The sequence below is a fragment of the Mustelus asterias genome, chromosome 12 (assembly GCF_964213995.1).
Source record: "Mustelus asterias chromosome 12, sMusAst1.hap1.1, whole genome shotgun sequence".
NCBI lineage: Eukaryota > Metazoa > Chordata > Chondrichthyes > Carcharhiniformes > Triakidae > Mustelus > Mustelus asterias.
This window is the reverse complement of record NC_135812.1, coordinates 23,940,293-23,954,742: the sequence shown is the minus strand read 5'-3', so window position 1 is coordinate 23,954,742 and position 14,450 is coordinate 23,940,293. Positions and strand designations below refer to the sequence as shown.

Sequence of the window (14,450 nt, the reverse complement as noted above, 5' to 3'; positions counted from 1 at the left end):
GAATGGAAAGAGTTAAAGGACATCTAACTGTGCTATAAAAATTCCAGAGGCGAATGGCAACAAGACTTGGGTCAGTGTACTTTGTGTCACGCAATCCAATTAAATAAGACACACTTTATCCTTCCCTCAGCATCCCTGTCCTCTGCAGCATGTGACTATTGATCTATCCTTGTTACGACGCCCTAATCTTTACCCTCTTTTTCTAATCTTCTGATGCTGTTCTCATCTTGACACTACCTCAGGAGCGCAGGCTTGAAGTGGTGATACACTGTTTACCTCTTTAGCTACATCATCTGGGCAAGTACTCCTCGGGTAGCCTGGTGAGATTTTTCATTTTGAGAGCCTCATCCACCATCCCTATATAGCTATTAATTACACTTTTCATTTCGAGTGTGAACGGATCAAAATCTTTCTGCCTTAGGCCAGATCGTTTGAAGTTTCCGTCTTTTTGAGTCTCGACACACAGCAGCCTGTCGTCTGACACAGTGATGTTCAGGAACTCCACCATACGCTTCAGCTGGGGTAAGAGATCCCTCTTCAAGTCTTCATAGTGCACCACCAGCACTCGGCTGCAGTATTTCAACCAATCCAAAGTGTGGGAGGCCCACCAGGAGGCATAGGTGTTTACAAATTCTGGCCATTCTGTAGAGAAAATGTTTGAACCTTGTTCAGTAATTTTGCATATCAGAACATAGAACCGCAGTTACTCCTCTATGGGTTTACTTAACCTTACACTGCAAAGCTATCATGATCTTCTGCTCATGGGCGAGTCTAGGACCAGAGGGCATAGTCTCAGAATAAAGAGATGCTAATTTAAAATCATAGAATCCCTACAGTGGTGTAGGAGTCCATTCAGCCCATCTAGTCTGCACCAACCACAATCCCATCCAGGCCTCTCCCCATAACCTCATGCATTTACCCTAGTTAGTCCCCCTGACAATTTAGCATGGGCAATCCACTTAACCCACACATCTTTGGACTGTGGGAGGAAACCAGAGCACCCGCAGGAAACCCACGCACACACGGAGAGAATGTGCAAACTCTGGGAATCGAACCCAGGTCCCCTAGCGCTGTGAGGCTAACCACTGTGCCGCCCCACTGAGATGAATAGGAATTTCTTCTCTCAGAGGGTTGTGAACCTTTGGAACTCCTTGCCATAGAGAGCTGTGGGGGCAATATTAAGCAATATATTTAAGGTTTAGATAGATAGATTTTTGATCAGGAAAGGAATCAAGGGTTACGCGGAAAGGATAGGAAAGTGGGCGTGAGGACTGTTGGATTAGCCATGATCTTATTGAAAGGCACTGCAGGCTTGAGGGGCCGAAATACCTACTCTTGTTTCTATTTCTTATGGTCTTAAAGTTTATTTATTAGTGTCACAAGTGGGCTTACATTAACCTTGCAATGAAGTTACGATGAAAATCCCCCAGTCACCACACTCCGGTGCCTGTTCGGGTTCACTGAGGGAGAATTTAGCAGGGCCAATCCACCTAACCAACATGCCTTTTGGATTGTGGGAGGAAACTGGAGCACCAAAGGAAACCCACGCAGACATGGGGAGAACGTGCAGACTCCGCACAGACAGTGACCCAAGTCGGGAATCGAACCTGCGTCCCTGGAGCTGTGAGGCAGCAGTGCTAACCACTTGAGGGAGTTGGTGCTGCTGATTCTGAACTGACAGGCAGGCAAGATTCAGTGGACAACACCACAACAAATGCTGAACTATAGCCTCAGTCGGGGTGGTTTTAAGCTTACTACAGCTGGCCTTGGCTCCCTGTTGCTAAGGAATGGGAAATTTCACCTGAGTTTCTGCCTGAGATATCAGCCATATCCCTGACAAATGCTAAGGTTCCACCCACTGTCTTATCTGCCAGCGAAAGATGCTTACTTTCATCTTTGCAGCATTGCCTTGCTATGTGCAATACCCCTTAATTCCTGGGGCTAGACTCCACAGGAGGACATAGCTTCCAGCTATCATTCTGCCTTCCTCTCTGGCCCCGAGTGTCAGGATCACTAGCACAGAAGGCTGGGGTCCTGTGTGAGTTCACGTATTCCCAAGATGTCCAGGATATCAAGAATATGGGGTGGCATACTGGTTAGCACTGCTGCCTCACAATGCCAGGGACCTGGGTTCAATTCCCGGCTTGGATCACTGCAGTGTCTGCACATTCTCCCTGTGTCTGTCTGGGTTTCTTCCGGGTGCTTCGGTTTCCTCCCACAGTCCGCAAGACATGCTGGTTTAGTGCATTGACCATGCTAAATTCTCCCTCAGTGTTCCTGAACAGGCGCCAGAATATGGCGACTAGGAGATTTTCACAGTAACTTCATTGCAGTGTTAATGTAATCCTACTTGTGACACTGATAAATAAACTAAACTAATACCTCAGCATTTTCCCTTTATCTCTGTGTGGGAGTTGGACATTACAGCTGAGGCAGGTCAGGAATTTGAAGTGGAAGTTTTGGATTTAAATTGGCCACTTTTCCAATGGAACAGTGGATCATCCCACACTCTCCTTCTGCCTTTCCAAAACTGGAACTTGCAGCTTGTAGTTTCTGTCCCAGTTCCACCAGGAACTGATTCATACACACAATATCCTTGCATTTTGCAGGTGTGCTTTACCTGGAGAAACAGAAGTCAAAGTGTGGTGGACATTGTCACCCCGGCTGTATTGATGATATCTGCATGGAAGAGGTGGGAGCAAGAAGCAGAATTTCCCAACATAAAGGAAAAAAGGGATGGAGACCGAAATTCCCTCTTAAAGGCATGGTTGCACAGCAATCTGCAATGCAAGGTGCAGTGAAGCAAACAGGATTCAGACGACCAGCACTGCCTTTAACAAATGTGGCCATGCAGCAATCTTAAAGGGATAAGCAGCACTGTGGAGAGGCTGCACGCAGCAAGTAAAACTGAACAGGAGGATTTATGGAGATCCATTGGAGAAGGTTCCAGCCCCACATTCTGGCCTGAAGGTTTGGGACGATGATTATCATTGTCCCACTGGCCAATATTTTTGACCTCCACAAGCTGCAGCTTGTCCAAAGCTCTGTCATTTGCACTGAGTCTCTACGCTGGCTCCTTTATTCCACACCCAAGCCCCCAACAACATCCTCCGTGTATCACATATCTCAAGAACAGCTTCTTCCCTGCTGCCATCAGACTTTTGAATGGACCGACCTCGCATTAAGTTGATCTTTCTCTACACCCTAGCTATGACTGTAACACTACATTTTGCACTCTCTCCTTTCCTTCCCTATGTATGGTATGCTCTGTCTGTATAGTGCGCAAGTAACAATACTTTTCACTGTATACTAATACATGTGACAATAATAAATCAAATCAAATCAAATATGAGAATCCTGTCTCCATCCATAAATCTCTCTATTTCCTTCCTACCTTATTTCTGCAATCATCTTCCATCTTGTGTCTCCTCATTCTCTCTGGTCATTTAACCCTGACTTCCTGTGTATCTGGAAGATACACTTCCTTCCTTTCACAATCAAAGGCACAATTTTCAGCCCACTCGATCTCCCTTACTACACCCGACAGAACTCTTTTTCATCTCTGCATCTTTTTTTAAGGTTTAAAGTTTTAAAGTTAAAGTTTATTTATTAGTCACAAGTAGACTTACATTAACACTGCAATGAAGTTACTGTGAAAATCCCTTCGTCGCCACACTCCGGCGCCTGTTTGGGTACACTGAGGGAGAATTTAGCATGGCCAATGCACCTAACCAGCATGTCCTTTGGACTCTTTTAAGACTCTGCATGAAAGGGGAGCCTGAAAATTAATTTATCTGGTTCTGACAGTCACTTTGTACCCATTCCCCTCTTCCTCTGTGAAGCACCTGACATCTTGGTTCCCGCATTAAAGGCGATATACAAATGCAAGTTATTGTCAGGACGGTCAGATTGACACCCCTCAGAATTTCCTTCACTCATTTCAGAAATTTCTTGGTTTTCACTCGATGCTTGAGAAGTCACCAAGTAGCAAGTCACGCGCAGAAACTGACCTGGAACCACTGCAAAGCACAGGACATCGTGAATGCTATCACAACACAAAGAAAACCCTCAAAACGACTTGGTGATCACTGACATAACAAGCACCAGGTCTGTAATGTTTAACAGCGCTGGATGTCATCTTCTATGCTCTTTTACGAAAATTGTTAGAACTGGACCTGCCATTTTACCTTTGCTCTTCCAGTGGCGTTCCGATGCATATCCCAGGTGACCAGCACGCTTTCTATTAAACTCTGCCATCAAAGCCTTGTAAGGGTTTCTGATTAACAAGATGGCTGCATCAAAAGTTTCTATTTCTCTTTTCCCACTCTCGTGAGTTTTTATACAGATAGTCCGGCCACTTTTCCAGTAGTCCTTTTCCCCTTTGAAACCTAACAATGATAAAGAAGTTAACAATTCCAATTGGGCATTGGACAGCATCATGACATACTCCTAAAATCTTATGCACAGTTTATTCAAATTGAAGCTAAAATTGTAATTTCTTTGGGAGACAGTGACATAGTGGTAATGTCACTGGCCTAGTAATCCAGAGGCCCAGGCTAATGTTCTGGGGAAAATGGCTTAAATCCTACTTGCGGCTGTTGAATTCAAGTAATAATGGGGAATTGAAAAGCTAGTTTCTGTTATGGTGACTGTGAAACCATTGTCCATTGTCACAGGATATAGATAGATTGCAGACTTGGGCAGATAAATGGCAGGTGGAGTTTAATCCAGACAAATGCAAGATGATGCATTTTGGAAGATCAAATTCAGGTGCGACTTATACAGTGATTGGCAGAACCCTTAGGAGCATTGACATACAGAGGGATCTAGGCATACAGATCCATGGGTCTCTTAAAGTAGCAACACAGATGGATAAGGTGGCATCTTATTTGGTCCAGACTAAAATGTGACTCCAGACCAACAGCAACGTGGTTGACTCTTAACTGCTCTCTGGAATAGCATGGTAAGTCACTCAGTTCAAGGGATGCTGGTCTTGCCAGTGACACCTAAATCCCATGAAAGAATTTTTAAAAATTGGTTCAGGGTTAATGCCACCATAACAGCTTCTTATATGTGACAGGTTACAAATATCTTTATGAATGAGATAATTTCAGTACTAAATCAATTTTGATTGCTAGGTAAGATCAATCCTGACTGGAATGCCGGAAACTTCCGACCTCAGCCGGGGCTGGGACTCTCCAGTCTCGCTGATTTGAATGGAGTGTTGGCTGAGCACCAAATTTTCCGTTCTCGCTGGCAGCCATGATGGGGTGAATGAGATCGGAGAATTCCACCCAATGTTCCACCCATGTGAAATGCCACATGCATCTAGATTCCACACATTTAAAAACAGAGCGGCAAGAAATAATTGTACCAAAGATAGTTAAAATCCCATTTCAAAAGAAGAAGAGATACTTAGCTTAAAAGGCATAAACACGTAATCTAGCTAATGAGTTCACATTGTTTTATTGGTACCTGAGTTAGATTCAATTTAAAATCGTATAGACATCTTTCCTGTAAATGATAAATAAGATGCCAAACATGTCTTATTGAACTGATGTGCTCAGGGATTGATTAAAACCTGTGTAGTCAGGTGAAACTACAAATAAAAGTGTTACATCTCCAATATTGAGGTTTCAGTTATCCAGGGTATACCTAAAACCCATAAAGCATTATTAAAGGAATATGAAGAAATAGGAGCAGAAGTTGGCCTTTCAGTCCTTTGAGCCTACTCTGTCTTTCAGTAAACCCATAGTTCATCTTCTGTTTCAATTCCACTTTCCCACACTATTCCTATATCCCATCATTCCCTTGGTAGCCAAAACCTATCAACCTCTGCTTTGAATATTATCAGTGACTGAGCATCCACACTCTTCCGGCATAGAGAATTCCAAGGACTTGCAACCCTGTGAGTGAAGAAATTTCTCTTCATCTCAGTCCTAATGGCTGATTCTTTATTGTAGGACCGCAACCAATCATCCCCCCACCCCAACCCCTTCCCCCCACCCCTGTCCCGGATGCCTGAACAGGGGAAAATACCTTCCCAACATCTATCCTTCTAAGCCACTTTAAGAAGTTTATATGTTTCAATTAGATTGCCTCTCATTCTTCGAAGCTTCAGGGAGCAGACCCATCCTGCTCAATTTCTCTTAAGAGGACAATTCCCACATTCCATAAAGTGAACCTTTACTGTTGTCCCTTTAAGGGAAGTATATCCTTTCTTGGATAAGGAGACCAACATTGTGAACAGCACTCCAGATATGTTCTCACCAAGGCCCTATAGGATTGTGAAAGATTCATTTAATCTTACACTCCAATCCCTTTGTAATAAAGGCTGGAATATCATTTGCTTTCCCAATTGCTGTGTCTGCACATTAACTTGCTGTAATTCATGTGCAAGAAGACTCAAGCCTCTGTGAATATTTCCCAGTCTCTCCACATTTAAAAATATATTCTGCTTTTTTATTTTCCTACCAAAATGGTAACTTCACACTTTTCCACAATTATATTCCATCTGCCATGTACTTCCCCACTCATTTAACCTGTCTACCCCTTTTCAGCCTCTTTGCATCCTCCTCATAGCTTACTATCCCAACTAGCTTGCCATTGATATAGATTGTAGGCAGCTAAGGCTCAAGCACTGATCTTAGTGCCACCCCACCAGTTACAATTTGCCAATATGAATATGACTTGATTATTCTTGTCCTTTAACCAATTCTTGATGCATGCTAATACGTTACTCCCCAATCCATTTAGCCCTGATTATGTGCAATAACCTCATGCATGGCATCTCATCAAATGTTTCTTTTTGGAAGGCCATTCATACTGCGTCCACTGGCTCTCCCTTATCTACTCAGCCAGCAATAAACTCAAAAAAGCTCCCAACAAATTGTGAAATACTTCCTTTTCAGAAATGCATGTTAACTCAATCCAATCAGAGGATACATTTTGAGTGCACCTTAATCCATGTAGATTTGTAAAAATATTTTCTAAGTGGGGTAAACGCAACCTTTTATCAGAGCCATTGGTGGGGCAATTCTCCCAGCCTACTGCGCTGCTCTAAATTCTCCCACAATGTACTCAAACAGGTGCTGGAGTGTGACGACAAGGAGATTTTCACAGTAACTTCATTGCATTATTAATGTAAGCCTACTTGTGACAATAATTAATAAACTTAAACTACTGTGCAAATCCCCTAGGCGCCACACTTCAATGCCTGTTCGGAGAATTTAGCATGGCCAATGCACCTAACCAGCACGTCTTTCAGACTGGGGGAGGAAACTGGAGCACGCGAAGGAAACCCACACAGATACGGGGAGAATGCGCAGACTCCGCACAGACAGTGAACAAAGTTGGGAATCAAACTCAGGTCCCTGGCTTGTGAGGTAACAGTGCTAACCACTGTGCCACCGTGCCACCCCAGAAAGGGCAGAGTAGCCAGAAAGTTCCACCCTAAAGTTCTCTAAAGCTACAAATTTACTATGTGGTCCATACAGATAGTTGTCTGAATAACAAGACAAAGAATGTTAATTGCATAATAATTGTGTTGAATTGCATGCAAATGGTAAGCATTAACTGAGCATTCTGTTGGGCCACCTACAAATAGTCACAAACTAAAATTATGAGTTTTTGGATTAGGAGGTGTATACTTGCAATGTGTAACTCTGTAAATAAATATAACACTGTGTAAAGATTGGCTCCAATTCTAACTTTTGATAACTGGCTTTCTGGAGTAGAACAAAGAATAACACATACCCTTATTATAAAGGGTCCCATCAAAATAATAGCTTCCAGTGTAGAATCCGGTGGCATGTTCTATCAAATGCCGTGCCCACGTATTCCCAGCTCCCGGAAAGCTGGAGAGAGCAACCATTACCTTCGTTTTCGTAGGCAGAAACTTCCTATCTGTACATCTGGTATCTAGAAAAGAAGCGGACTTATATTAAATACACTATAATTCCTGATTTTTTATTTCTGATATAGTTTCTTCTCGACAAGACCAGAAATCAATTGGATTGTACATTTTAGGTTTGAGAGAAAGAAAAAAAAACATTTAAGTTGAGTGCAACCTGAATGATTTGGTGGAAGATAAGCTTGAAAGAAAATTGTTCGGCAAATGGGCAGTGGAATAATTTGGTTCTATTTATTCCTATAAAAAATGCAATCCCATTCAAACATATTGCGCAGTTTCATATCCTGTCGATCTTGAGTGAAAAGGAAATGACAATATTATTCGTAGTTTTCTCTTTTGGTTAAAGATGTTTATTTTTAGTCTCTCAGGCAGTCCTTTGATGTTATTCCACTGTGGTATGCAATTGTAATGGATGGATTGATCAATGAAAACTTATTTCTCTTTGGGTCGAGCAAGGTTTTCTCTTGTGGAGCTTCCTGCAGTTTGTTTTTTGGAGTTTTCTCTCTGAACCTGGTTTGCAATTTGGATTTTCAGTTCTCAATCCTGCCACTTTGGGATTCAGGATGTAGGGTCAAAAGTAAAGTTACTGTTCATTCCTAGTGCTTTTTTTCCCTTTTGCTACCCTCTCCGATGATAAAATAATCAGCGTCCATCTCAGGCTAAACAAACAGCTCATTGTAAAAAGCAGATAATGTTCCCTCCTTATTCTCATCTATTTTTTCTATTTCTTTTTGCATTTCTGTAAATAGTATATTTTTGCTAATTATAATGAAGAACTAATTTGAGTGGAAACGTGATAGGGGGGCGATTCTAGTGCAGTGGGCCGGGCGGTGTCAGTGGAGGCCGTTTCGTGAGCTTCCCGCTGGGCGCCATGGCAAAGCTTCCCGGAAATCAGAAATCAGCATGGAGCTGAGTTCAATATTATAATCCGCATTTGCATATCATTAGCGAGCCTGGGATTGAAGTCTCCGGGCCTCCGTCTTCTGCCCTCTCACCCAGGGATGGTTCACCCAAGTGGGGCTTACAACTGCTCCCCACTCATGGGGAACAGGCAGCCCGATCTTGCTGGAGTGAAGAGAGGCCACGGAGGCCCCCCCCCCCCCCGCCCGCCCAGGACGTCAGGATGAAGGAATGGTGCCCCCAGGTAGTGCCAGCCTGGACCCCGGCACTCCCCAAGGGGCAAACTGGGGCCAGAAGGGGGAGGGCCTATTGGGTTTGGGGCCTATTGAGGGCAATCGGTAGGGGTGGGAGTGCTGCCCCCAGTGCTGCCGCTCTGCACAGGTATCAGTGGCAGAGAGCGGGAGTACGGCATGTGGGGCTAGCCATCCTGGTGGGGAAGGCAGGGGGTGGAGAGATTGGAGCTGCCGGGGGTGGGGTGGGGGGTAGGGGAGTTGGGGGGGGGGGGGGTGAGGGGGCATCAGGACTGCTGGGGAGGAAGGTCGGGGCTGGTGGTGGGGGGGAGGATTGAGAGATCAGAGCTGGCCAGGGAACGGGGACATAGGGGCTTGCCCGGGGTGGCCAGCGATCAGGCGGTGGGGGCATTGGAAGGCCAGTGATTGGCAATTGCAGGGTTGGTCAACAATCGAGAGGTCAGCAGTGTGGGGCCAATGCACATACGCTGATCTCTGCACAGACAGATCGGCACTTGCACAGTGGCCCGCTCAGCGCTATGCCAGCCTCTCAGATGGAAATAGGCCCTATCCCCTGATTTTCAGAGAGAATACCGCTAGGCACTCTGTAGTGCTCAGACTGTCAGAGATTCAATCTGAAAATCCCATTAAAAAAACCAGCGGGAGTTACTCCCATTTTCATGCGAATTAGGGACTTAGAATTTTTTGGGGAGAATCCTGGCCATAATCTTTACGGATCATGAATCACAGAATAGAATCCCTATCATGCAGAAGAGGCCATTCGACCCATCAAGTCTGCACCCACTCTCTAGCAGAGCATCTTTACCCAGACCCTCTCTCCCACTCTATCCCTGCACATTTCCCATGGCTAATCCATCTAACCGACACATCTTGGGGCAATTTAATATGGCCAATCCACCTAACCTGCACATCTTTGTACTGTGGGAGGAAACCCACACAGACACGGGTAGAATGTGCATACTCCACACAGACAGTTCCCCATGGCTGGAATCGAACTCAGGTCCATGGCGCTGCGAGGCAGCAATGTGCCACCATGCTGCCCCACTGTATTTGAATTGTTTAATTTGAGTCACTTGGCAGGTGAGTGTTCGAATTTTAAAAAATTGACATTTTAATCTGATCAGAACTGAGATTTCTAAGTTTAGCAAAGAGAAAGATTTGTAAGTATCACCACAGGAGGTGATATTATATATATATATATTATGTGTGTGTAATATTGTTGAACTTAGTTGAGAAATTATGAAGTCCTGTATTGGGAATTGAGGATAGACAGCTCATTTGGAAGAATGAGATTGTCAGGTCATGTCCTTCGATCAAACTGATGTTCCGCAATTTCCTGCTACACTCCACACAACCCGTTCATTTCTGTTATTTTACCAGCCTTTAGATTCTGATGGAAAGTCTTATTCCCTCTTTGCTTTCTTGGCTGCTTAATTTCCATCATTGCTTCCATCTGTCAATGGCATCAGGCACTACGCACTCAATCACTGCCGCAGTAGGAACTTGTCATGCAAGAGCACCCGTAATTGTGCCAAAGTATCCTCTTATCACATTCAGAACTGTGGTGCCCAGACAATCAGAACAGTGCATTTGGCAGGGATATGATTGAATATGCAATACCTTCATCCAAAGATTAAAATGCAATAGATTGGATTAAAAGCAACATCTTGTGAGGAAGAATGGGGTTTTAATTAATTCCCACTAGTCTGCTTTTTGGGACATTTTATTCCTCTGCACACCCATGTTGCTTAGAAAATAAAGAAACATGTAGAATACTTAAATTCGCCAAGAACTCAAGAAATAACAGCAGGAGTAAGCCACCAGGCCCTTCAAACCTGCCCCACCATTCAATATGATCTTGGCTGATCTATGCCGGTCTCAACTCCTTTCTTGTGCCTCTTCCCTATAGCCCTCCATTCCTCGATCAAATATTTATCCACCTCCACTTTAAATACTTTTAATTCATAGAATGAATGATCCAGCTTCCACTACCCTTTGGGGCAGAGAATTCCAGAGATTTACCACCCTCTGTGAGAAGAAACCTCTATGCACTTCAGTTTTAAATGACCTGTCCTTTATCTTGTAGCTATGTCCCCTTGTTTGAAATTCTCCCACTAGTAAAACATCTCACCATCTCACCCTATCAAACCCCCTCAGGATATTATTTGTTTGAATAATGTCGCCCCTCACCCTTCTAAACTCCAAGGAATACAGACTCAGACTATTTAGTCTCTCTTCATAGGATAATCCTTTCGTCCCAAGAATTAGCCTGGTGAACCTTCTTTGGACTGCCTTCAATAGTACTACATCCTTTTTTAAGAAAGGGGGCATAACTGTATGCAGTATTCTAGGGGAGACCTCAACAACACCCTGTACAATTGCGACAAAACGTAATTTTAAACTTCAACCCCTTTGCAATAAAGCCAAGATGTTGTTTGCCTTCTTGACTACTTGTCGGACCTGCCTGCTAACACTTGATGATTTATGCACTAGAACACCTAGATCCCTCTGTACATCACTCACCTGCAGTCTCTCTCCATTTAGATAATAATCTACCTTTTGATTCCTCCTGCCAAAGTGCATGAGCTTTCCAACATTAAACTCCATTTGCTAGGTTTTCACCCAGTTACCCAATCTATCTATATCCTGTTGCAGAATCACAATATCCTCAGAATCGCTGTCCAAAATGATTTGAATCAGCCCAATTAGATTTAATAGCATTAGGGTTGCTGCTTGTTCTGACCACAATGGCAATGTGTTGTCTTTCATGCAATCCCTGGAGAACCATGTCACATGACCTCTTCAAATCCCAACTGCACAGATGTCTGATGCGTGAACTACGCTTAATGTGTTTTAAGATGAATTTTCTAAGTATGACATGTACATATCAGTATGTCATTGTTCAATCCCTAAAATGAATAAGGCAATGTCACGCAGTATGACTTGTAATTATAGTAATTGTGAATAACATCACAAACTGCACCTGAAATGGGAATAAAAGGTGAGCTAATAGTAATTCTATTAAGTAATAGTACTCCTTTGTTCTTTTGGTCCCCGGAAGGGTAGGGGTTTTTAGTTCAGTCGGGCAGCATGGTCGGTGCAGGCTTGGAGGGCCAAAGGGCCTGTTCCTGTGCTGTAATTTTCTTTGTTCTTTGTAATTCCACCTCACTCCCGACGCTGCCCCCCATTTTCTCAATTTGCTGATTTTCTCCTGAAGTCAGCTGAGGTATTAAACATTATCAGGAAATCCATATCCCATTCAGGGGCCACACTTTTTAAATGGTCTCAGGCAATAAGTTAGGGATCGAATGCCAGCTTGATCTCACCCTCACAGATAAGCCCTTTCCAACAGGGGTCGCCAAGCAGCAAGGAATGCTGGTGCTTTATCTCCCATTCACCTTGGTTAAAGAAGGATGATGCCAACTGAAGAAGTGCCGTTGCCTTACTCTGGTTGAGACAGGAACATGAGGAGGCCATTAGGACTTCTTCCCTCTATTTAGCCCCTTTACTTGAGGTTTATATTCTGTAGATGTACTAACTCAGCACAGATCAAAGTTTGGAACCAAGCTCCTCCTCAATGTGATTATGTATTCTAGTTTTTCAAACAACACAGAGCGAGTCACAGGGCAAGATTTTTTAACTCACTCAAAATGAATTAACTTCAAGAGAGTTAAACTTGGACCCACAATGGCCTGTCTGTTAATCGGTTTCTAAGTCCAGTACTGACATTTTAAAATGACAGCATTTTCTGTTGTTTGAATTTACTTAAAATGTGTTCAATTGCAGCATATTAATATGTGCTGTATTAATCCTGTATGAATTCTTCCTTTAAGTTTTCCTTTCACTCTCCGTTTTTCATCTATAGCTAATTCATAGATGGACATGTGTATGAAGCATTAACAGTGTGTGATTGGTATTTAGGATTAAATCACTTTCAGTTTCCTGACTTGGGTTCAACTGCAGCTTAAACTATTAAGCGAAAGGCTCCTCTGCCTTCTGCCTGTGAAGGTGTTGTATGAAATGAGCTTAAGCAGTTTTGATCTAAAAACTGGTGAGCATCACTCGCTAATTTGACGTCAAACATTTAACCCTAATTTGAAGTGTCAAAAGATGGCTGCCGTGTGACGTAGAAACATGTCCCACTGGCGCTCAGTAAGTGGGTGCTGTTTTGAAGTTAGGTCTGAGGAACATTACTGATGGCGTACAAATCTGTACCTCAAAGCACCTCTGCTCTCAAATGACAACACTTAGTACTCATATCGGATAATGTTCCATTTCCTTGTATTAATATTGCTTGAAAATTCACATGCATAAACAGGAAAAAAATGATGAAAGAAATGTTTAAATAAGACTTAGTGGGTACATGCAAATATTCTGATGATATGCAGTTGCATTTGAATTCAAGAATCTGAGTAGACCAAACAGATATTGTACTTAGGCTTCAAATGAACAAGTCAATGTTAAGCCACAGAATGTGATGTTACAGTTTTACCTTGAACAGGAGTCTGATAGATAACACAATAATTTTCATCTCCTAAGAACTCTATTGTAGTGTCACTTGACAGCTTTCCACAGAGTTGGTCCTTCGCAATGTCATGAAGCGTGAAGTCAGTTGTGGCAAATCCACAGTAACATTCTGTCCTCCTGATGACAACGAGGGGAAACTCCTGTCAAGGAAAATTGCACCAAATTGTGACATGAGCCCCTGAATCTCTTTTAAAGCTCGTACCTTGTGTTGATGCGTCTGCACTGTCAACTGAGGATGAATGCTCATCCTCCTTTTGCTAACTGCACACTGCAGAGCAGGTCAATTCCACTGCACTCAACAAATTTCCTTAGTCATCAAGGACTTGTGCCTTGTGCTATTTTCAGACCTTGGTTTTCAAAGTGGATAAGATTGTTTACTCTCAATACAGGTTTATTTTACTTCAGGAGATCTGTATACATTATTACAAGCACGTGCTTTTTAAATATACATCGAATCATAGAATCCTACAGTGCAGAAGGAGGCCATTCAGCCCATCGAGTCTGCACCAACCACAATCCCACCCAGGCCCTATACCCATAGCCCCATGTATTTACCCTGGCTAGTCCCCCTGACAAGGGGCAATTTAGCATGGCCAATCCACCTAACCCACACATCTTTGGGCTGTGGGAGGAAACCGGAGCACCCGGAGGAAACCCACCCAGACACAGGGAGAATGTACAAACTCCACACAGACAATGACCCAAGTCGGGAATCGAACCCGGGTCCCTTGTGCTGTGAGGCAGCAGTGCTAACCACTGTGCCACCACTTAATTTCTATTTTTTTTTCCTCATTTTTTTGATTTAAAAGAAAACCGGAACCCTCGCGAGGCAATAACAAAACTTCCTAGCCTGCTGCAAT

General features: G+C 43.4%; 1 protein-coding gene across 1 annotated transcript in view; it reads right to left on the bottom strand.

Annotated features, from left to right (window-relative positions):
- Positions 1–289: 289 nt before the first annotated feature.
- wscd1a (WSC domain containing 1a) overlaps positions 290–14,450 on the bottom strand; it is a 98,760-nt gene continuing 84,599 nt past the window's right edge. Inside the window, exons 5-8 of the mRNA XM_078225940.1 lie at positions 13,556–13,730; positions 7,756–7,920; positions 4,188–4,388; positions 290–642 (exon numbers count right to left, since the gene is read on the bottom strand). Coding sequence (XP_078082066.1) covers positions 290–642; positions 4,188–4,388; positions 7,756–7,920; positions 13,556–13,730 — 894 coding nt within the window. The remainder of the gene's footprint in view (positions 643–4,187; positions 4,389–7,755; positions 7,921–13,555; positions 13,731–14,450) is intronic.